Below are 23,698 nucleotides of genomic sequence, written 5' to 3'. Positions count from 1 at the left end.
ATTTGTTTCTGCCTGCTGTATGTTAGTAACATGTCCTAACTTCCTGTTATAAACTTAGAAAGTTGCCAGAATAATAGGATGTTTGTTCGTCTGCATTTTCTAAAGGATACTAAATCTGAAACCTAAATGTATGTCATTGTTTAAAGTCTTCAGTCCTCAGTAATTTGTCAGAAAACCACTGACTTTATGAGGAACAGACCACACATCATCATCTTTCAGCTGTTCCAGTTAGGGGTCGCCACAGCGGATCATCTGTTTCCATTTCTTCCAGTCCTCTGCATCTTGTTCTATCACACTGACCACCTGCATGTCCTCTCTCACCACATCCATAAACCTTATCTTAGACCTTCCTCTTTTCCTGTTAACTGGTAGCTTCATCATTAGCATCTTTTTCCCAATATACTCAGCATCCCTCCTCTGCACATGTCCAAACCAACGTAATCTTGCCTCTCTGGCTTTGTCTCCAAACCTTCCAATCTGGGCTGACCCTCTAATATACTTATTCCTAATCCTGTCCACCCTCATCACACCCAGTGCAAATCTTAACATCTTTAACTCTGCCACACCCAGCTCAAACTCCTGCCTTTTTGTCAATGCCACTGTCTCCAACCCATATAACATAGCTAGTCTCACTACCTCTTATAGACCTTCCCTTTCACTCTTACTGGTACACGTCTGTCACAAATCACTCCTGACACTCTTCTCCACACACTCCATCCTGCCTGTACTCTCTTCTTCATCTCTCTTCCACACTCACTGTTACTCTGAACTATTGATCCCAAGTATTTCAACTCATCCACCTTTGCCACCTCTACTCCTTGCATCCTCACCATTCCTCTATCCTCCCTCTCATTCACACACATATATTCTGTCTTAGTCCTGCTGACCTTCATTCCTCTTCTCTCTAGAGCATATCTCCATCTCTCCAGGGTCTCCTCCACCTGTTCTCTACTTTCACTACAGATCACAATGTCATCTGCAAACATCATAATCCACGGGGACTCTTGTCTGATCTCATCTGTCAACCTGTCCATCACCATTGCAAACAAGAAAGGGCTCAGAGCTGATCCTTGATGTAACCCCACCTCCACCTTAAACGGATCCATCACTCCCACCGCAGACCTCACCGCTGTCACACTACCTTTGTACATATCCTGTACCACTCTTACATACTTCTCTGACACTCCTGACTTCCTCATACAATACCACAACTCCTCTCTAGGCACCCTGCCATATGCTTTCTCTAAGTCTACAAAAACACAATGCAACTCCCTCTGACCTTCTCTGTACTTCTCCATCAACACTCTCAGAGCAAACATCACATCTGTAGTGCTCTTTCCTGACATGAAACCATATTGCTGATCACTAATCATCATGTCCCTTATTAATCTAGCTTCCACTACTCTTTCTCATACATTCATGTTGTGACTGATCAATTTAATCCCTCTGTAGTTACTACAGCTCTGCACATCACCCTTATTCTTAAAACTTGGTACCAAAACACTTTTTCTCCATTCCTCAGGCATCCTCTCACTTTCCAAGATTTCATTAAACAATCTGGTTAAAAACTCCACTGCCATTTCACATAAACACCTCCATGCCTCCATAGGTATGTCATCTGGGCCAACAGCCTTTCCATTCTTCATCCTCTTCATAGCTATCCTTACTTCCTCCTTGCTAATCCATTGTACTTCATGATTCACTATCCCCACAACATCCAACCTTCTCTCCCTCTCATTCTCTTCATTCATCAACCCCTCAAAGTACTCTTTCCATCTCCTCATCACACTCTTCTCGCTTGTGAGTATATTTCCCTCATTATTTGTTATCACCTTTACATGCTGCACATCTTTCCTAGCTCAGGCCTTCTGTCTAGCCAATCGGTACAGGTCCTTTTCTCCCTCCTTAGTGTCCAATCTTTCATACAACTCTTCATATGCCTTATCCTTAGCCTTCGCCACCTCTCTCTTTGCCATGCACCTCATCTCCTTTTACTCCTGTCTACTTTCTTCATCTCTCAGACAATCCCACTTCTTCTTTGCCATTCTCTTTCTCTGTATACTCTCCTGTACTTCCTCATTCCACCACCATGTCTCCTTGTCGTCCTTTCTCTGTCCAGATGTCATACCAAGCACCTTTCTAGCCAACTCCCTTACTAGCTCTGCTGTAGTTACCCATCTATTTGGTAACTCTTCACTACCACCCAGTGCCTGTCTTAACTCATCCCTGAACTCTACCTCACAATTACCCTTTTACAATTTCCACCATTTGAACCTTGGTGCTGCCCTCACACTCCTCCTCCTCTTCTTGATCACCGACATCATCCTACAAACCACCATCCTATGCTGCCTAACTACACTTTACCCGGTCACCACTTTACAGTCTCCAATCTCCTTCAAACTGGCCCTTCTACGTAAGATATAATCCACCTGTGTGCATCTTCCTCCACTCTTGTATGTCATCCTATGCTCCTCCCTCTTGTCAAAATACATATTCACCACAGACATGTCCATCCTTTTCACAACATCCACTACCATCTGACCTTCTGCATTCCTTTGTTTAACACCATACCTACCCATAACTTCCTCATCCCCTCTGTTCCCTTCATCAACATGCCCATTGAAATGTGCTCCAATCACCACTCTCTCACCCTTGGGTACAGTCATCACCACTTCATCCAACTCACTACAAAATTTTTTCTTTCTCATCCATCGCACACCCAATCTGTGGAGCATGTGCACTAACAACATTCATCATTACACCATCAATTTCCAACTTCATAAACATCACTCTATCTGACACTCTTTTCACCTCCAAAACACTCTTAGCATACTGTTCCTTCAGGATAACTCCTACGCCATTTCTCCTCCCATCCACACCATGATAAAACAATTTGAACGCACCTCCGATACACCTAGCCTTACTCCCCTTCCATCTGGTCTCTTGCACACACAATATACCAACCTTCCTTCTGTCCATCATATCAGCTAGCTTTCTCCCTATACCAGTCATACTGCCAACATTCAAAGTTCTGACCCTAACTACTACAGTCCTAGCCTTTCTCCTCTCTTTCTGCCTTCAGCCATGCCTTCCGCCTCTTCTCCTTCTTTGGCCAACAGTAGCCCAATTTCCACCAGCACCCTGTTGGCTAACAGTACTGGTGGCAGTCGTTGTTAACCCGGGCCTCGACCGATCTGGTATGGAAATATTTACTGGTGTCCACATGAAATTATTTGGCGATACTCAAGTCAGAAGTTACAAACTTCATGACACCCATGCAGGTGGGAACTGAAAGTTCGACTGTTGAGTCCTACACTAAGGCACTATATGAGCACATCCACTCATGCATGAATCATGCCATCCCAAATAGAACCAAGATGCTATCTTCCAAAAAAGGAAGCCAATCTGGTGGTCCCCTGCCATAAACAAACTTTACAACAAAAGGTAGAAACTGTTGCAGAAAAGAGGAAAATCCCAGGATGCAAAAAACTCCCTTACCAGCCTCAGTAAGAAGCTGAGATCCCTCATAAAATCCTCCAAAGCTAGATGTTCTTCATTCCACATTGCTGCAGTCCTAACTATTGGGTAGTCCGCTGTCCAGTCGGCCCGAATACCAAAGTATATGGCTGACGTCGGTCACAGCGCATTAGACTGACGTCAGTACGTCAGGGTACTAATGCGCATGACCGATGCCATATCCTCAGTCTTTTTTGCCGCATGGTCCGATGCAGAAGCAATTTTGCGAGTGCAGGTTGGCGTTCTGAAAGTTTCTGAAGTCAGAGTTTCAGACCGAATCAAAGTTGGCTAAGTACCCCGTTGGGGAATATTTTGTTTTTTTCTTGCCTCAGTATTTAACCGGATGTCAGAAAAAGTGAATAACTGTATTTCTTGTGGGAAACAGATACCTCATAGGGATTACCATACTTTGTGTATACCTTGTTTAGGGCCTGAGCACGGCGTTGTTGGATGCCGCTCTTGTGCTAGATTTAACAAACGCACTATTAAGAGAAGGTTAGACTGTGCCAGGTTAGTGTTTGGGAAGCGTTGTAATTATAAAATGCCGTCGGATGCTCCGACGCCGGCTTCGGCTAAAAAACGCAAGGACAAAGCAGCAAAGCCTAGAGTGGAAGAACCGACAGTCCCAGACGTCGGTTCTTTAGAGGGCTCAGTGGAGCCGGAGGTTTTGCCAGGTGTTTCTTTGGAGTCTCAGGGAGAGACTTTACTGTTACAGGATGTATCCTCTCAGGAAGTAGGCCAGGCTGAGGGAGCTTCTCAGGTGGCTGTTCTTCCTTCTCTTCCTAAGGTGGTTAGAGCCTCCCCTTCTGTTTCCAAGGCTTCTTTGAGGGGCAGGCCAAGTTTTGCTTCAGTGGGGGTTTCTCCTAGTGCCTCAGGGTCTTTGCCTAAGAAACATATGCTTAAAATGGCAGAGGATTTGATTACTATGATAAGGGGTTCTATGCCCCCTCCTGATAAGAGGCCTAGGGTGGAACCTGAGTTTGAGAGTTTTGAGCAATGCTCGGAGGCTTCTGAGTCTTCGGCTGAAGACTTGCAGGAGTTCCTGCCTTATTCTGATTCTGATGTGGATGATTCTACTCCTTCAGCTTCTCCTCCTGAGGATTTTTCATTTTCAGAGACTCTGCATTCCATGAGGGAGCATTTTAAATGGGAAGGGCAAGATTTCTCTGATTCCAGGAAAAGGCTTAGGGAATTCTTGTTTTACCCCAGCATAGGCCTTTAGCTATACCTCCTGTTTTGAATGTGGTGGAAGATGTTTTTGCAGAGGCTTCCCTGAATCCTGATTCTTTGCCTCCTGCCCCAGTTAAACCTGATAGGTATTATAGGGTGCCTGACGCTCATAAGTATCTTTTAAGAGTCCTAGGGCAGACCCGGAAACTGTCTCTCAGGGGCCTAAAGGTGTGAAGGCCTCAGTTGTTAAAAATCCTGTCCCTCCTGATAAAGAGGCAAGGGCTTTGGATAGATGGGGAAAGAAAGTGTATACTTCTTCCACTTTAGCCATGAGGCGTTGAATTGTCAGTTTCACATGTTAAAATATCAGAATTATCTTCTTTCACAGTTGAAATCTAAGGTGGATGCTCTGGCGGAAGGTATTGAGTGTAAAGAGTTGCAGGATTTAGTTCATGTGTCTGAACAAGTGGGTAAACATTCCTTGCAATGTGGTTTTGATGCTGTGCAGGCCTCCTCCAGGGTGGCTGCCACTGGTTCTGTTCTTCAGAGGCACGCTTGGTTGAGAGATCAGAACTTAGCTGAGCATGTTAAGACAAGGATTTTGGATGCTCCTTTACAGTCTGATGTGTTGTTTGGTTCGCCTGTGGAAGCAGTTTTAAAGAAAATGGAGGACAAGGCTAAGTCTATGCAAACTGTTAAGGATTTTTGCAGGTGCAGCCTCCAAGTTTAGTAGAAATTGGCCTACTAAGGGGTGGACTTATCCTGCTTATGATTCCCAGTCTAGGGGTAGGTCTAGACGTGGTAGGGGCAGAGCTCAAGGTTCTTTTAGGCCTAGGACAGGGAGTTCACCTGCTCAGACTTCTGGTGAGGGCAGGGGTCAGTCCTTTCGTAAGCAGACCCAATGACCTGCCTTTTCAGCTGCCAGTACCTTCTCGCCTGGCGGCACCTCTAGGAGGAAGACTGTCTCTTTTCAAAGAAAATTGGGATTTAATTACCCAAGACAAATGGGTTCTGGATATCATTCACCACGGTTACAGGTTTTATTTCCATACCTTGCCTCCTTTCAAAGGCATGCCAGACATTCCTCCTCTACAAAGAACAGAGGCTCGCAGACAAATTTCTCTGTTACTCCAAATAGGAGCCATTCAGTCAGTTCCTGTGCCAGAAAGGGGCCTAGGATTTTATTCTCGCCTGTTCCTAGTACCAAAGAAGGGGAACACGTGGAGACCAGTTTTGGATTTATCTATCCTCAACACTTATCTGGACATTCCCAAGTTCAAAATGTTGACGTTACAACAGCTTTTACCTCTATTGGGCAAAGATCACTGGATGGTAACTTTAGATCTCAAAGAAGCTTACCTTCATGTGCCTATAAGACTAAGTTGCAGAAAGTATCTGCGTTTTCGAGCTGGAAATTCTCATTATCAGTTCTCGGCATTGCCCTTTGGCTTATCTACTGCGCCCAGAGTATTCACAAAGGTTCTGGCTCCAGTGATAGCTTACTTCAGGCTAAAAGGAATTCAAATCTATCCTTACTTGGACGACTGCCTGATTCTGGCTCAAGAAAAGGAAGACCTTCTACAGCATTTGGAATATGTCATAGCAGTGCTAAGATGCCTAGGGTATTCTGTGAACGAAATAAAGTCCAGTCTAGTACCCTCTCAAGACATGTGCTTTCTGGGTGTGAGACTGAATACAGCAGCCCAGATGGCCTTTCTAACCCCGGACAAACAAAAGAATCTTTCCAGTTACTTCCATCAATTATCTCTTCAGTCCGGGCTGACTGCAAGGACAGTCCTTCAAGCCTTAGGGTTCATGGCATCTTGTATTCTGGTGCTTCCCAATGCCAAACTGCATATGAGGAAGCTACAATGGTATCTCAAAATCTATGGACACAGCACTGCCAGGATTTGGACACTGTCATTCAAATAATACCTTGCATTCAAAAGGAATTTTTGTGGTGGGCTCAGGAATGTCACCTAAACAAGGGACTCTCTGTGACCCGGCCAGAGGTGAGTCAGATTCTAACGACAGATGCCTCAGACATTGCTTGGGAGCTCATCTAGATGGAAAGTGGATACAAGACAAGTGGCCTGCCAGACTACAGCATCTACATATCAACATGAAGGAGATGTTAGCAGTCCAGTTTGCATTAATGGCTTTCAAGGAGTTACTTCTTCCAGGGCAGGTGTTGATTCTAACAGACAACACAACTGTCATGTGGTACATCAACAAACAAGGGGGAACACATTCTTACCCATTGTGCAGGCAAGCAATGATTTTATGGGAGACTGCGCTCAGCTTGCAACTAACTCTTCAGGCAAGGTTTCTGCCGGAGCACAGAACTCCTTAGCAGATGTGTTAAGCAGACAAATCATGGATCCCCACGAGTGGAAACTGGATCTTCATGTATTTCAAAATTGACAGTGTCATGGGGAACTCCAGACATAGATCTGTTCGCTTCTCCAATAAACCACCAGCTGCCAAAGTTTTGGACCAAGCGATTTCATCACACAGCTTGGAAAGTGGATGCTCTTTCTTTCAGTTGGAAAAATCTTCATGTGTATGCTTTTCCACCTCTGCCTCTTCTCCCAAAGGTGCTTCTAAAGGTCAGACAAGACAAGCCAAGGATGATTTTAATAGCTCCAGATTGGCCTCGGCAGCACTGGTACCCATTACTGAGGAGTCTGGTAAGGAAGCCTCCATGGCCTTTACCCTTGATTCCACACCTATTGTCTCAGAGGGATGGTCATCTGCTCAATGTCAAGCTTCAAACTCTTCATCTAACAGCCTGGCATATTCTGTTTTGAAAGACAGCAGGTCTCAACTTCCTCAACAGGTTTTAAATGTGATTATGGAAGCCAGAAGACCTAGTACAAGGAAAGTGTATGCAGAAAAATGGAAGAGATTTTTATTTTGGGCTGCAGCACAGAATTTGGAGATTTCGGAGCCTAATTTGAGTGTGGCTCTTCAATATCTTACTGAGTTATTGGACAAAGGTTTGTCTTTCTCTTCCATTAAGATTCATGCTGCAGCAATTTCAGCTCACTATGATTGTGACCCACCATTGTTTTCACATCCTTTATTCAAGCAATTTCTTAGGGGCAAAGAATATAAGACCCCACGTAGAGCTCCTACTCCTGCTTGGGATCTCAATTTTGTGTTGGAGAAACTTACTCTACAACCTTTTGAGCCTGCAGCTACTGCTGACCTGAAATACTTGTCATGGAAGACTGCTTTTTTGTTGGCCATTACTTCTGCAAGAAGGGTTTCTGAGTTACAGGCCCTTATGGCGGTTGGGCCTTTTTGATTTTTCATAAGGATAGGGTATCATTACGCACTAATCCTTCCTTTATGCCTAAGGTGGTTTCTAGTGTGGCTTTAAACCAAACTATTCATTTGCCTACTTTCTATGCAGATCCCCAAAATAAAGGGGAAAAGATTTTGCACACTTTAGATGTACACAGGCAATTGCGTTATTATTTAAGCAGGACTAAGGATTTTAGAAAGTCTCAGCAGTTGTTTGTTTCTTTTGCTTTGAGTTCGCAGGGCAAGCCTGTGTCAAAACAAACTATTTCTAGGTGGATTGGGTTTTGCATTGCATTTTGTTATTCCCATCATGGCAAAGAGATTCCAGCTGGGATTAGGCCTCATTCCACTAGGGCTACTGCCACTTCAACAGCATTTCTAAGGGGTGGCAACTAAGGATATTTTGGAGGCAGCTACTTGGAGTTCAGTGCATACTTTCTCTAAGCATTACCACCTTCCTCTCTACTCTAAGTCTAGGGCTGGTTTTGCCACAGCTATTTTGCAAGGCATGTTATCAGCTCCTGCTTCCTTATGATTTGCCAGCCTCCCTTACCTCTGCTTTGGGATTCTACCCAATAGTTAGGACTGCAGCAATGTGGAATGAAGAACATAGTACAGTTTTGTACCTACCATAAATGTAGATGTTCGAGGATCCACATTGCTGCAGTCCAATTTACCTCCCTCCTTCCCCTCTGTGTTTAGGGGTGGTTGTGTAGGTGAGATTATTTTCTGGTACCTTTGTATATATTGTATATGTTTTTGGTGCAGGTATGTTTGGTGTGTTTTGGTTTTGGCCTTGTCTTTTTAGGGTCTTCTGACATCTGGGGCAAGAAAAGACTGAGGATATGGCGTCGGTCATGCGCATTAGTACCCTGACGTACTGACGTCAGTCTAATGCGCCGTGACCGACGTCAGCCATATACTTTGGTATTCGGGCCGACTGGACAGCGGACTACCCAATAGTTAGGACTGCAGCAATGTGGATCCTCGAACATCTACATTTATGGTAGGTACAAAACTGTACTTTAAGAAAATAAAATTGCCAAAGATTCCAAAGACAGCCACAAGGCATTTTATAACTATGTCAAGAATCTAAATGGCAATGCTCAGATCTGCTCTGAGCTACAACAGAATGGCATTAAATATACTGATCCCAAGGATATTGCCAATATCCTGGCAGATCAATTCATTGCCAACTTCACCCCCATATTACCCCCTAAATGGAACATCTCAATACCGGAAGATTGCCAAATTCCGGCAATAATGGCCACAGGGGTAAAAACGCTCTCTCCATAGCTAAGAATACAGCATCCATGGGACCAGATGACATCCTGGGCTGTGTACTACATGAGCAACAAAATGAACTGGCACCTCACCTAAGTGTCATGTTTAATCATACTCTCACCTCAGGCTTCATGCCCACTGAGTGGTGCACAGCTACAGTTATCCCACTCCACAAGGGGGGATCCACCTGGGATCCCAGGAACTACAGTCCCATCAGTCTGACGAGCCTGATTTGCAAGGCCATGGAACATATTATCATAGAACTTATAAACAAAGACATTGGCAACCTTAAAACACTGGACCCCACCCAGTTTGGGTTCGTGAAGGGCCAATCTTGTCTCCTGAACCTGACTGACTTCTTCGAATCAGTCTCCAAAGCCGTGGACGAGGGTATGGCAGTCCACACAGCCTATATGGACCTCACCAAGGCCTTTGACATTATCCCCCACTCTGGAATCATAGATAAACTTACTAAGCTGGGCATTAATCCCTACTTCACTCGATGGGTTGCCAACTGGCTTACTAACAGAACCCACACTGTAAAAGTAGCTGACTCCAAATCCAGCTCCAGACAAGTGACAAGTAGAGTACCTCACGGTTCAGTCCTGGGACCTCTCTTGTTTGGCATCTACTTCTCTGAAGTACAGGCCAACACTAAGGGACTCTGACTAACAAAGTTCGCAGATGACTGCAAACCGGGAGCCATTATTGAATACCCAAATGATGTGGATACTCTACAAAAGGGCCTTACAGAAACAGATGCTTGGTACCAGAGCCATCATGGGCTCAAGCTCAATGCCAAGAAATGTATAGTTATCCCCTTTGGGAAAAAACATGAATTACCACATAGGTGGCAGAACACTAAACACCGAAAGTATGATAAGAGACTTAGGGACACAGATGGACAGTGGTCTCACTTCCAATAACCACATTGCCACAACAGTCAGGAAATCCTTCTGTGTGGCACACCTCATCACTAAGGGCTTTTCATCCAGAAAAAAGGAGGTCATTTTCCCACTATACTCATCCCTCATTAGACCTATTATAGAATACAATGCCCCATTTGGTATGTACCTCTCAAAACATCTGCAACAACTGGAAAGGCCACAGAAATACCTCACTAAAAAAATCACAGGCCTAAAGCAGATGCCCTATGCTGACCACCTTAAAAAACTCCAGCTATACTCTGTCGCATATCATCTACTCTGAGGCGATCTCTGCTTAACAATCAAGGCCATGTCAAACCCAGAGCTGTTGCACATGCTACACTTAAAGAAATCCCAATTCCTCAGAACCACACACTCCAGGGATCTAAACCTTGTTATCACAATAAACAAAACATGCTGGAGGGATAGGTTCCTAACCCAGAGACTCCCCAGACTCTGGAATAGACTGTCAATACATGTCAAGCAGAGCGCCTCTTTGGCCCTCTTCAAAAGGAACCTTGATGATGCATGGGAGAAAGGAAATTCACCCCAGGGATCAAGTCAGTCGACCTGCTAGACAGGGGTCCAGGGAAGTAAATAGTGTGGTAAGAAATAGCCAGGGAATTGTTATGGCTAGGCTTCTATAGGCCCTAAGGCCGATAGCCTAGTACCAACCTATGAACCTATGAAAATCTAAGCAATACAGAGGCATGGAAGGTGAATGTATTACACTGCCTGTCTGACCGTACATACTAACTGCTGTATGGCTTTAAAAGCAGACAAAACACAATTTTATTTGTCTTTTTTTTTCATTTTTACTGCAACTAGTAGTACATGGAACAGATAAAGCTCCATGCACTACAAAGAAATATGATCAGTTCACCAATCCTAACTTAATATTATATATTCTCAACATGGATGGCAAGCTTCACATCTTGAGCTTTACTCTTGAGGTGAATATCTTGGCAGCCATGTCACGAACAGATAATAAGTCAGTTAGGATGGGTGACCTGCTTATAATCCTCTATGTTTTAACATCCAAACACCTCTGACTAGCAATGGACTTTCACACAGCTATCCTTCCCTCTAGTTTTTTTTTTAAATTCTATTGAAAAAAATCACCTGAAGAGACAAATAAATAAGTACCCAAACACTGGAATGACAAAACAAATATTTTCTTAAAATGTACGTATTTTAATTTGAATTAAACTGGAAGATGTACTTAAATGAATTTAAGATAACATAGTAAGTAACCAATGTGATTCAAATCCAGATATTCAGCATTGTAACACAGCACTACAAGTAATATATTAAGCTGTCTTTTCTTTTATCTAGTTATTTTTTGTTGTAAGCAAATATACATTCTACAATACAACCCCGTAAGTGATTTATTATCATATAATTTGTGAGTAACAATATTATATCCAGCATAACCATGTAAGCAATGGTAAGTCATCTAACCTAGTATACAATAAGAAACATCTGAAAAGTTTCTAAATGTAGTTTAAATGTTGAAGACTGGTCTGTCTACATATAACTGCTATCTACTTTCATCATACCTCTCAACTGTCCAGATTTTCACAGAATGTCCAGATTTCTGCCTCATATTTTTGATCTGTTTCCTGCAAAATTGTGATTTCCTGTAAAATCATTGGCAAGTCACTGAGGACTGAAGTCAGAAAATAATGGCAGGCATTTCAGTTTCAGACTTCATAAAAGTCATGTTAATGCAAAAGCTGTTATTCTATATTTTTAAGTTTGTAAGAGTAATATTTAAAAAGTGCCCCTAATTTTGGGCCCTTGTCTAACCATTAGTTGTGGCTTTGCCCAGATGTCTTGTTCAAAGAGGTTGAGAGGTATGGCATTCATTACAACATGGATTACATGCAAAAGGTGCCAGAGAGTTAAAATATATGCATCTGGATATACAAAGTGTAAAATGTTTTGTAAAAAGCAAGTAACTTAGGAAGTTAGAGAAGAAACTTCAGTAGTGATTTGTTAAGACAATTTCTGTAGTGTTAACAAACCAAGGTACTTTACAATTAATAGAAAATATTAACATTTTAAACTGCTCACATTTCAGTGTATTGTGAAGTGTTTTAAAATTGGTCCTCAGCTTTTACTTAAATAAAACAATACCTTAATATACAATTATATTTTTCTCTACTGAGGAAGTCTAAAGGAACAGAGAGACTTAAAGGTGAATATGAATGCCTTGGATTTCAGAAACCGAAAGTTAGGGACATGATATTATGGGATGAAAACTTATGGGGACTTTATGTTGCAGGGTTCACCAGAGGGAGAGATATGAGGTACTCCTAATAACTAAAACATTCATCCAGCACTTAAGGTGAAATCTTCAGTAAGGAAAGAAAAGTCAGAACTGTGGATCGACCTACATCTGCTGTCGCCATCTCTCTTGATTCAATGCCACACTCCTGCCTTCTTTGACATTTATACCTGACTGTCAGATCTTTTCTCACACAATCCATCTACCTCTTTGCTGGACACCCTCGTTTCCTCTTATCTTTTTCCTGTCTATCCCAAATCTTCTTCACCAGATTTTTCTTCTGCTTTTCTGCATGTGTGTCTGAACCACTGTAATCGGTTCTCTTTGATCTTTACTGCAATTAGAGCTACTTTGGCTTCTGCTCTTATGTCCTCATTTCTTCATTTGTCCCATAGTCTGCATCCTAATACCCTTTTCACACACTTTGCTTCCACCATTTATAGCATTCACATCTGCTCTGCCTACCCAGGTTTCTGTGCCATACAGCAGTACTGGTTGCACCACTGTTTTGTGCACCTTACTTTTCAGCTTCTTTGGCATTCTTTTGTCATACACTATACTTGACACCCTTGCAAACTGGCTGTAGCCCCTCTGATTCTAGCTTTGATCTCTTCATTCAGACTTCCTTCTCCTCAACCACCCCTCCTCCAGATATGTGAAGCTATTAACTTGTTCTACTATCGTCTTTTATACCTCACTTCTCATCTTCTGATTTCCGTAATTTGCTGCCATTACCACTGTCTTATCTGTACTTAGTTTCATCCTGTGTGCCTTCAGTTTTACATTCCATTCACCTATCCTTTGCTGAAGTTTCTGCTCAGAGTCAGCCTGTAATGCCACATCAGCACGTTTGCTGATCCGTCCCCTCCAGCCTGATTGCTAACGTAGTCCATCAGCTGTATGACCAGCAGTGAGCTCGCAGCTTAACCCTGGGGCACACTCACTCCCACTGTGAACCCCTCTGTGAGACTGAACACTCTCTGCACTTGAATCATTGTGCCCTTGTACATAGCCTGCACTAATTCTACCCATGTTTCCAGGACTTCAAACTGCTTTCTTGGGATCTTGTCATATGCTTTCTCCAAGTCTAGGAATGCCCAGTTGGACTTTTTCCTCATCTCTAGCTTATTCTCAACTATCTGCCTCCCTGCAAACATTGGGCCAGTGGAACTGTGTCTTTATCTGAATCCAAACTGTGCATCCCACATCTTACTTACTACTTCTCTGCATATGTGTTTATCAATCTTCTCCAGAACTTTCATGCTATCTGACAGAACTTTGATACCACTGTACTGCCCAAAGTTGTGGATGTCTCCTTTGTTCCTGCACAATGACACAAGTATGCTTATTCTCCAATCATCTGGGATATGTGTTTCCCTCCACATTGCTATGAGTACCACCAGAAGCGATTTCTCCCCTATCTCACCCAGCATGTTAATCATATCTGCTGTGTCCTCATCTAAGCCTGTTGCTTTCCCTGACTTCATTTTCCTTAGTGCTGTTTTAATTTCATCTAGGATGGGTGCCTCGTCTTCTCTCGTCATAGGCTGTGTCTGGGGCAGTACAGTTTATGTGGGGTTTTCTTCATTCAGAAGCTGCTGGAAGTACTATTTCCATCTGCCTTTGATGTTCTGTGGACTGGGGAGCAAGTTGTTGCTGGCATCCCTTACGAAGGGTGCCTGACTATCTTCTTTATTTTTCTGTCTTTGTTTTGCAATTTGTTATAGTTTCTTTGTGCCACCTACTGAGTCATTTTGCAGAAGCTGGTAGAGTGCCTCAGATGCCCTGTTCTTTGGTATTGCAACTGCTTTCTTAGCTTCTCTGTTAGCCAACCAGTATTCCTTCATAGTGTGCTCCATCTTTTCTGTCTTCCACTTTTTCCTGAAATCCTTCTTTCTTTTGATGACTTCCTGGACTTCAGTATTCCGCCAACAGCTTTCCTTATGTACCTTATACGCATACTGTTTTAAGGTGCTGCCATTCTTCTTCATCTCCATCTATTTCCTCCTCTTCTTGGGGTGCTAGAGCACTGAGTAATTCATTGAACTGTTATACTTTCTCTCCAGTCAACTTCCAGGTCTTCAGTCTGATCTCTTAACTTTAGATCTTTTTCTGACCATTGCTTGCAACTGATTGTGACAATCAGTGGTTTATGCTGTGGGCTGACTATTTCACTGGGGATGACTTTGCAATCACTGCTTCTACGCCAGTGCCCTTTCCTTACTAGGAGGAAGTAGACCTGAGTTGCCTGTTGGCCACTCTTATATGTGATATTCTAACTGTCACTCTTTTTGAACCATGTGTTGGCTACAATCAAGCCATTTGCCAGATAGAAGTCAAGAATAACCTCTCTTTATTCTTGTTGCCCCACAGATGTGGACCCATGCAGTCCTCATATCCTGTTCTGTCTGTTCCAATATATGCATTCAAGTCACCCATTATCAGTATAATTTCATGTTGTCCTGCTTTATCTAGTAGATTCTGTAATTGCTGTCTGAATGCACTCTTTTCTTCACAATCAAAACCTTGCTGTGGTGCATAGGCTGACATTATGAATACTGCCCTATCATTGCACTGATACCTGACTGCCATGACTCTATCACTAATTATGATTATGTCCCTCTGTCTTCTGAAGCCTCTCTCTCACCACAATTCCCACACCATTTCTAGCCTGTCCTTCTCCTGAGTAATAGGCTCTGAATCCCAAGCCAAGTGTCTTTGCTGCACTGCACTTCCATCTTGTCTCTTGGATGCATAAGATGTCCAGCCTCCTCCATACTATTATGTAATCTCAGCAAATGGAAACGTGAATAGAACAAGGTTAAAGACATTTTTCAGTGTCACTAAAAACAATATATTTATGAACCCTCATATTCCCAAATATTGAATGTTTGCAGGAAGCAGTTTTCTGAGTTCTGCTGGGTAAATCCTCTGTTCTAGTATAGTATGAAAATATTGTAGAAATTGCACACCTAATTTTCTCAACTGAAAATGCTAAACAAGTAAGATTATACTTAATGGGAAGCACTTTTAACTTGCAAAAACAATAAAGCATTGTTCTCTGAAAAACTACCTGTGTAACTGTAATATAAAGACAAATCATACCCTATAGTATTCTTAAAGGTCAAGAAAGACAGGTTGCATATTGTTCTTTATTTATCTAAGGGAATTTAAGACAGGAATTTTATTTTTGTTGCAGTTTATCTAACTAGTATTCTCTGATTCTCTGAAAATCCGAAGTGAGGAATGCCCCACTTCCCTCTCAACTGTACAAACTTTGGCAGAATTATGGCTTTGTCCAGATTTCATGCCCTAAGAGGTTGAGAGGTATGCCTCCTCACAGCATGAAGCATTTACATGAAATTCATAAGGTAAAACTTTTGAAAGATTCCAACAATAATGAAATTCATAAGGTAAAACTTTTGAAAGATTCCAACAATAATTTTGTATTTATTTATTTACATTTGTTTACAGGGAAAGTCTGACTGGGCCAAAAGCCCATTTTCAGTGGATGCCCGTGCACAAAAGCTCCACAGAATTACAAGCAATATACAATAATTAGCTAGTACAATAGTATACATACAGTAATATGCAGAATACATATCTTCTAGTTAATCTATACAAGGCAGCATTCAATACAGATTTCTAGTAGATACAGGTTCAAAAAGAAAACACAAGCATTTCAGTGAAGATCACTGTGAGAAAATATAAAGTTAGTAGTGTGTACATATTAAACAACAGTTATGACCAAATGAGATTTCCTTTATATATATTTATTTTAGAGCAGTAATAAACACTGAGGAGAGGGAGAAAATGACAAAAGCCATGGTGTGTATAAATCTAGAGACAACATTTTGAGCATTTTTTGTAAAGCTTGTAGGAAGAATCACATTCTACATAATAAGAGTATGTACCCTAGCCACATTTATCATAATACAATGAAGGGACAGGGCATGAGGATGTCAAGACTGAATTTCAGAGAGGCAGACTTTCAGAAAGTAATATGCAATTTTTAAGAGTGAGCTAGGGTGTAGGAGTTATTTGAACACTGAAGTAGAGAAAAATCTGAATCTTAGAAAGTTTTATAGGAAAGGCAGAGTGAAACTTTACCTTCCCAGAGGATCTGTAGAATTTAGTGGTTTTTACAGATAGCTTGGTACACTGAAGTTGGGGGTCTCCCTGTACTTTTCGTCAGATGTTAGGTTGGTTTGCAATGTATTCAGGAAAGACTGGACCATACTGATGGCAGATGATATGATAAAAGAGGTAGCAGGGTTGGAGCCTAGGCTTCGTGTTAGGAATAAGAAGTCCTTGAAGAGGATTTTATACTATAACAATCATAACTGTCGATCTAGGAAAGATCAGGTTAGCCAGCGTGTAGGCGCCTTTCAATGCAGATTGTGCAATTTATGTGCATATATTAGCAATACTAGCTCATTTAAATACCCTAGTACAGGAAAAGTATACAGTTTTGATTTTTATACAGGCTGTTCCACATAAGACCTAGTATATTTGGCTAGATGTAAGGTTTGTCCCTCATTTTATGTAAGGAAAACTAACTGCTCTCTTAAAGTGCATATCCAGGAACATATTTATGAGATCAGAAAGTTGGATTATAAAATTGCACTTACTAAACATGTAAGAATATATAGTTCTGAGCATTCTTTTGTTTTTTCAGTAATACAAGGGTTAAATCATCATATTCGCTTCGGAGATTTAAGGAATCAAACAGAGAGGTGCAAGACGTGGTGGATAATACTGCTACAAGCAGATAAAGGGTTTAGGTTAAAGGAAGCAATAACCCTTAAACCCCGCATTAAAGCATGTACCTTATATAAATAAAAAAATATATTTTGATCTTTATTTTTCTTTTAATAAAATATTTATATGTTTTAAGCTGTTTGTTTAAGAATGTTGAAGGCCATGTGATACAATGTTTATAATTAAATTGAATATTTTGCATTCAGTTAATGTATTTAAAAATTCTAATGAAAGTGTGTTTTATATGATCTGAAGAAGTGCCTATTTATGGCATGAATGCACTTATCACATTCTCATCACATCAGCATCCTCGTTTTCTTTATTGAATTTACTCAAGGTTGTAATAACTATCTGATCATTTATTTAGCTGGTGGACAAAAACTCATATATACATTTCAACAAACAGCACTTATGAATATAATACAAATGTGAATAAAAACATAGAGCTATATAGGTAACTATGAGAATGTATTCTAATTGCCAACAGACTCAAAAGAAAAGGTCTGGAAAACCCACACAAGGGCTAAGTAATACAATTCAGATTTCTTGGAAAATTGTACTCCTCCCATATCTTACTTTAAATAAGTATAACCACTTCACATATTCTTGAGTTGAAACTGATGTGTGTATGCGTGTGTGTGTGTGTGTGTGTGTGTGTGTGTGTGTGTGTGTGTGTGTGTGTGTAGCACTCTGGGAATGAAAACAGCATAGTGAATTGAAATCTAAATTGACAAGAATACACTGACAACTGGGGTACTAGTTATCTATAAACAGCCTAATTCCCAAACTGTGACTATTTTAGTTGCATGTTAACCATATTAACATGCACCATATTTTTTTGTACAGAAATCAGTTTAATACTAGATGTAGTTACCTTCACCCCCACACTAAAAATGACATGTTCTTTAAGTATTTCTGCACAAATCTCCATAGAGTTATAATTCACATTGTTTTCTAAGCCTGTTCTACCCAATGGTGAGTGAATGGCACAAGATCAGTACAAAGGATGGAAGAGGCGGACATCTTAGATGAATGATTTTACTCCATACTTACACCAAGTGCTCGAGGCTCTCCCTTGAGGAATCTCTGTAGATGCCCTGGTATATTTGCCGTTGAAATTTCATTGACTTGTCCTGATTTTCCTTTGAGTTCCTGGGCTTGTGGGCTATTTTCTGGAAAGATCTGTGTGAATATCATCATCCCATTTGTAGTCGTCACTGTTGATGACATGATGATGGAGTAAACTGGAAAAATACAAAGAAAAAATAAGCTAAAGAATGTGAGAGGTGTTGAATCAGAATGCAGTTCGTCAAGTACATTATTTAAATTAATGGTTACATGGATCCTCAAGGGTATTCACAGACAATTATTGTGAATCCAACACTGGAAGCCCTCACATATAAAACGCAGTGAAATTAGCTTATCATTAACTGTTTCTGAAAACAGTTCCAGCCTTACATTCCTCCATGCAAATGGTTTCAGTAATTCTTCTTCCTGTTATATAATGAGGAGGGAAGTATAATTAACATGCGCATTTGAATAAGTGGCCTCACTTCCAGAAATTGCTTGTAAACAAGATGAATGTTCCTTGTTTAAACAATGAAATACCATCATAGGATAAGTAATTTCCTAGTGAAACTAATGCAGCATTTCAACATATATAAATTAAAATATAGTTGAATGAACACAGCTGCATATAGTAAAACAATACAGACCCTAGATGTGAAAGCACATGTTACAAATCTAAAATCATTATCATATTAGGGTGGGGGCAAACACAGTGGATGCATTTCTTAGCCTTGTGCTAGTACTTTGGTAAAGAATATATTTTTGTTTACAGCAATAGGTTGGTTAACTGGAAGAAGACAAATGCATCAAATCCTAATAGATTTGTGGCTGCTCCATTGGTATAAAGGGATAAAACCTCAACTATGGCCAAGCCAAACCTGGCTTAATTAGCGGCTTGGCTGATGGCTAGAACAGCAGAGAGGGATGGGTGTGCCCATCCTGGGTGGAAGACATTAGCTGGTGATGCTCCCTAAGGCAAGGCATGGTCCAAAGAGGAGAGTCGCCCTCAGATGCAACCAGGGAGTATGAGAGGTAAGGAAAAGGAAATATGTGCAAGGCAACTTGAAGGCATATAAAATAAAATAAAAAAATAAAATAAAATAAAAGGCAAGATGGAAGAATAGATGAATGAGTCTGCAGGAAAACCTCAAGATTCATAATCAGCCACAGCAATACAGTGAGTTCAGGAGGCAGAGTTAGAAGGATGCTGGTAGACCTGGCATCAACACAGGGCACTGGGGACCAGGTTAGTATAAACGAGGCCTGATGTGACCAAAAAATAATCCTTACAGATCTAAGGAAGCAGGCAATAAGATATGAAGTAATGTGTTTTATAGATCCTAAGGCCTACATCCTTTTATAAGTCCCATGAGCTATTTTGCCATCTGGTCTGTTCTGTTCTTGGTGAGCAGTAATACTTTCTGCTGCCACATTCATACACCTCTGAACATGTACATCTTTCAATGGGTCATTTACAAACTGGAAGAACAAATCCAAGCTTAATACCAACCCTTCTGGGACATCAGTTTGTGCCTGTGCAGTGCAGAAAAATACATTTTATGTGCAAATTTATAAAACCTGGCTTTTACGTAGCCTTAAGCATAACCATTTATCTAGCTAATTCCATCCAGCTTAACATCATTATCAGTGTGATGGGTCAACAGAGCAGAACTCTAGTAACACTTTGAATGTAATCACTCTCAGATTTATTTACTTATTTATCTATTTATTTATTTATTTTACATTTGCTTACCAGGATTATCCACTGGGCTGAAAAAATGCCCCTTTTCAGTGGAGGCTCAGGGAGAAAAGCTCCACATTTACAAGACAGACATTAAAGTGTCACAAAACAAATGCAGCATAGGTACACATGTCTATAAACATAAAACTTCTAGTTAGAGTCAAAAATATTTACAGCTTATGGAGACATGTTCCGTGTACATAAAAGAATTGTGATAAAAATGTAACAGGTGGATATTGCATTGATAGCGTATCAAAAATGTCCATGTATAAGAGTTAACATCTTAAACTTGCATGGTAAAAATTTTTAATGAGTAGGCAAAAAGTTAAATGGGACAGGGAGATGGCTCTCACAGTTCTCTCAGTCATCCATTCTCCTTAGGAGAGGCAGAGGAACAGGTAAGTGCAGTAGCGGTGCTAGAATCTGTGCCAAAGACATCAAAGTATGGTTGTAAGGTCAGATTATTTCTGTAGATTGGTACATTTCTGTCTTGCCGGTATTTGCTATTTACACGGCTCAAACCAATGGCAAATAAGATGAAAGTAGCCTGACGAACCTAAAATGAATGATGACAAAACCAGGTTCACTGAACTCTTGTAGCCACAAAACTAGATTCTAAATGTGCTTTTATAATTTCTTTATATTAAATGGAGGTGCAGCTCTTTTTTGTAATCTATCCATGCCATACTTAGAGTTCTCCCTTTTTATAGCTTTCTATAATGGCCTTATTAACAATATGTGATCCTTTGTTTCATATGATTTTCTTGTATAACCTTTTTGTCCTGTTGCCATGTTTGATTTTTTTTTTTATTTCTAGATGGCTAAAAACTCTGTCTGCAGCAGTTCCAGTATGAAATATATTTATATTCTGCTGGAAGGCAAGTTTTTGGTCTACAGCTCTTAATATGGCTTGCAGGTTCATTCTTTTCAAATTAAAATTCTTATGTATTTAAGTGCTTCAGCCCAAGTAATATACATATAAAAAATAAATAAATAAATATAACAACCGGCAACATAGATAATCATGAGAATGCAACATTGAACAAATATGTTTTAAGAGCACCTTTAAAACCTGCAACTGTAGGTATTTCCCAAAGTCAAACTGGAAGATGGTTCCATAATGCAGATCCTTGGTAACTAAATGAGTAAAAACCAGAAGAGTTCAGATTATAAAATGGAATGGAAAGAATATTTTGTGAGTTGGAATGGAGTGGACGAGAAGGGGTATAGCTATGTAAAAGAATCTTCAAGTATGGTGACACATGGTTATGAGCAGAACGGCATACCATAAGAAGAATCTTATACATAATATGATATCTGACTGGAAGCCAATGCAAAGTATGCAAAACTGGCACACTGTGTTAATGTCCTAGAACACCAGACAGTAGACATGCAGCAGAATTCTGGGTGAGTTGCAGAATTATAAACTCAGAGTTGAGAACAATGGTAGTCTAAACATGAAGAAATCAAAGTATTGCCCACAGTATGAAAGTCGTGGGGAGGAATAAGGTGCTTGATCAATGGAGATATTCTAAAGATGGATACAAGATAACTTGACAACCGCTGAAATATTGTCTTGTGTCATCTGCTGTCAAGAACTACACTAAGGTTGTACAACTTAGACACACATTTGTTTGTTGCCATGGAACTGAATGTCAGTCTTCAAAACTGGAAGGGAGGAGTTCCTCAAGGAAGCGTGAATGCTCATTGCTACCATTTTAAAAATGATGCATTTGAGCCTGTTATTGACAATCCAGTTATAGATAAGTTCCAAGTCATACAAAAAGGAATTAAAGGACAACAGTGAATCCCGAAGGAATGAGAGGTAAAGCTGTGTGTTGCCAGCATAGCAATGATACTATATACCTCTCGAGGGAAGAATATCTTCCAGCAACATCAGATAGATGGTAAATAATAGTGAACCAAGAATAGAACCAGTGGAACTCCACAGTCCAGAGGATAGGTGGAAGAAGAATTCACACCAGACACAACCCTCTAAGTGTCACCTGTTACGTAAGAGGCATTCCAATTTAGAACAATACTAGAAAAGCCACAGTAATGCCCTAGTCTTTCTAAAAGGATATAATGGTCCACTAAATCAAATGCTGGTGAGAGATTCAAAAGTACCAAGATATTGCATTGGTCTTTCAGCTCTGGTTAAGAATTCTTTCAGTGCTGTGTCTCTCCTTAAAACCAGACTGAAATGGACCTAAGATGGCCTGATCAAGTAAAAATTACTCCAGTTGAAGGCAGACTACTTTTTCAAAAGTCTTTCCTAAAAAGGGGAGGTTTGAGATTGGATGATAATCGTCAAGTTCATCAGAATCCAATCCAGCGTTTTTAAGGATTGGGGTTGCCAATGCTTCCTACAGACATGTAGAAAACATACCAAGCCAAAGAGATGTTAAGATGATCTCAAGAATTAATGGATCAGTGATGTCAAAGGATTCCACTACAATCCAAGAGGGACACCGGTCCAAGGAACAGGTTATACTGTGCATATTGAAGATCAAGTTGTTTAGGTCATCCATGTCAGGAATGGTGAACTCTTTCCAAATATAAGAAAAAGAATCCTCCCTGTGACCAAATTAAGAAGAGGACATAAAAGAAGAGATAGTCAAGGAGACTTGGATAGAAGAAAAGTTAGGGAGAAACAGTGAGCAGCCAGTTCACATTGAAAAGTAAAGAGTGCCTGTTATGTAAGTAACCATGAATGGAAAGGTGATCCACCAATTTTGAAAAAGGGCAGCTGGATAGTTTGCAGCCTGGGAGACATGTTTTGAAAAATAAATTGATTTAGCATTTCTAACTTCCCAATGATAATGAGCAAAGTGATTATCAAGAGCAAATTTATCATTTAATCCACCTGTTCAACACCACTTACACTCTAGTCTGTGACCAGCCTTCCTTAAAGCTGTAAACCAGTGTTTTCATGGAGCCAGGTTTACCGAGCTGAGCTGAGCTGTGGCAAATAAATTTACAGAAGATGCTAACAGAATTATAGATAGTAATAAGTTCACCAAAATCAACAGATAAAGAAACCGGAAATGGATAAAAAACAGAAAGAAAGAAAGGAATCAGAAGAAATAATGGGCATCTTTAGACATGAAACTAAAGAGATATTAGAAAGAAGGGGAGCAAGAGACACAAGTGTCAAAACTGATAACAGAAAGATCAGGACACATCACTGGGTTGATCAAAAAAATTTGATACAAAAACCTCAAGCTGAAAATCAAGATCAAGAGCATGGCCTTAAAGAAGTGTTGAAGAATCAATGTGCTGTTTAAGGCTAAATTGTTTCATAATGGATAAAAACTCTTGAATAAAAACAATAGACGTGTCATCAGTTCTAAAGCTAAAATCACCAACCATTAACTAACATGGATGTGCTAATACATGAAGTTAAAAAAGGTCAAACATCTCTTGTAACAGTGGTGGACTGTTGCCTGGAGGACAATATATAACAATGAGGAACAATGTCCTAAAGCAAGTTAAAATGAATTGCATGACTCTCTCAAAATATATAAAAAATTTAAACTGTCATGGTTGATAATGGCAATGCCACCTCCTGTGCAAATGGGTCTAATTTAATGAAAAGACTTAAACTCAATTTGTATAAGAGAAGAAAAGATA

The 23,698-nt window shown here is 40.5% G+C and overlaps 1 protein-coding gene across 1 annotated transcript in view; it reads right to left on the bottom strand.

Moving 5' to 3' along the window:
- LOC122811900 (membrane-spanning 4-domains subfamily A member 4A-like) overlaps window positions 1-18,500 on the bottom strand; it is a gene marked incomplete at its 5' end in the record, with an annotated part of 116,671 nt that extends 98,171 nt beyond the window's left edge. The window contains 1 exon segment of the mRNA XM_044084052.1: window positions 18,310-18,500. Within this exon segment, the coding sequence (XP_043939987.1) occupies window positions 18,310-18,486 (177 nt within the window).
- Window positions 18,501-23,698: the final 5,198 nt, after the last annotated feature.

Source organism: Protopterus annectens, chromosome 9.part0 (assembly GCF_019279795.1).
Source record: "Protopterus annectens isolate FY-2018-M chromosome 9.part0, PAN1.0, whole genome shotgun sequence".
Lineage (NCBI taxonomy): Eukaryota > Metazoa > Chordata > Ceratodontiformes > Protopteridae > Protopterus > Protopterus annectens.
This window is presented reverse-complemented; position numbering and strand designations above follow the sequence as displayed.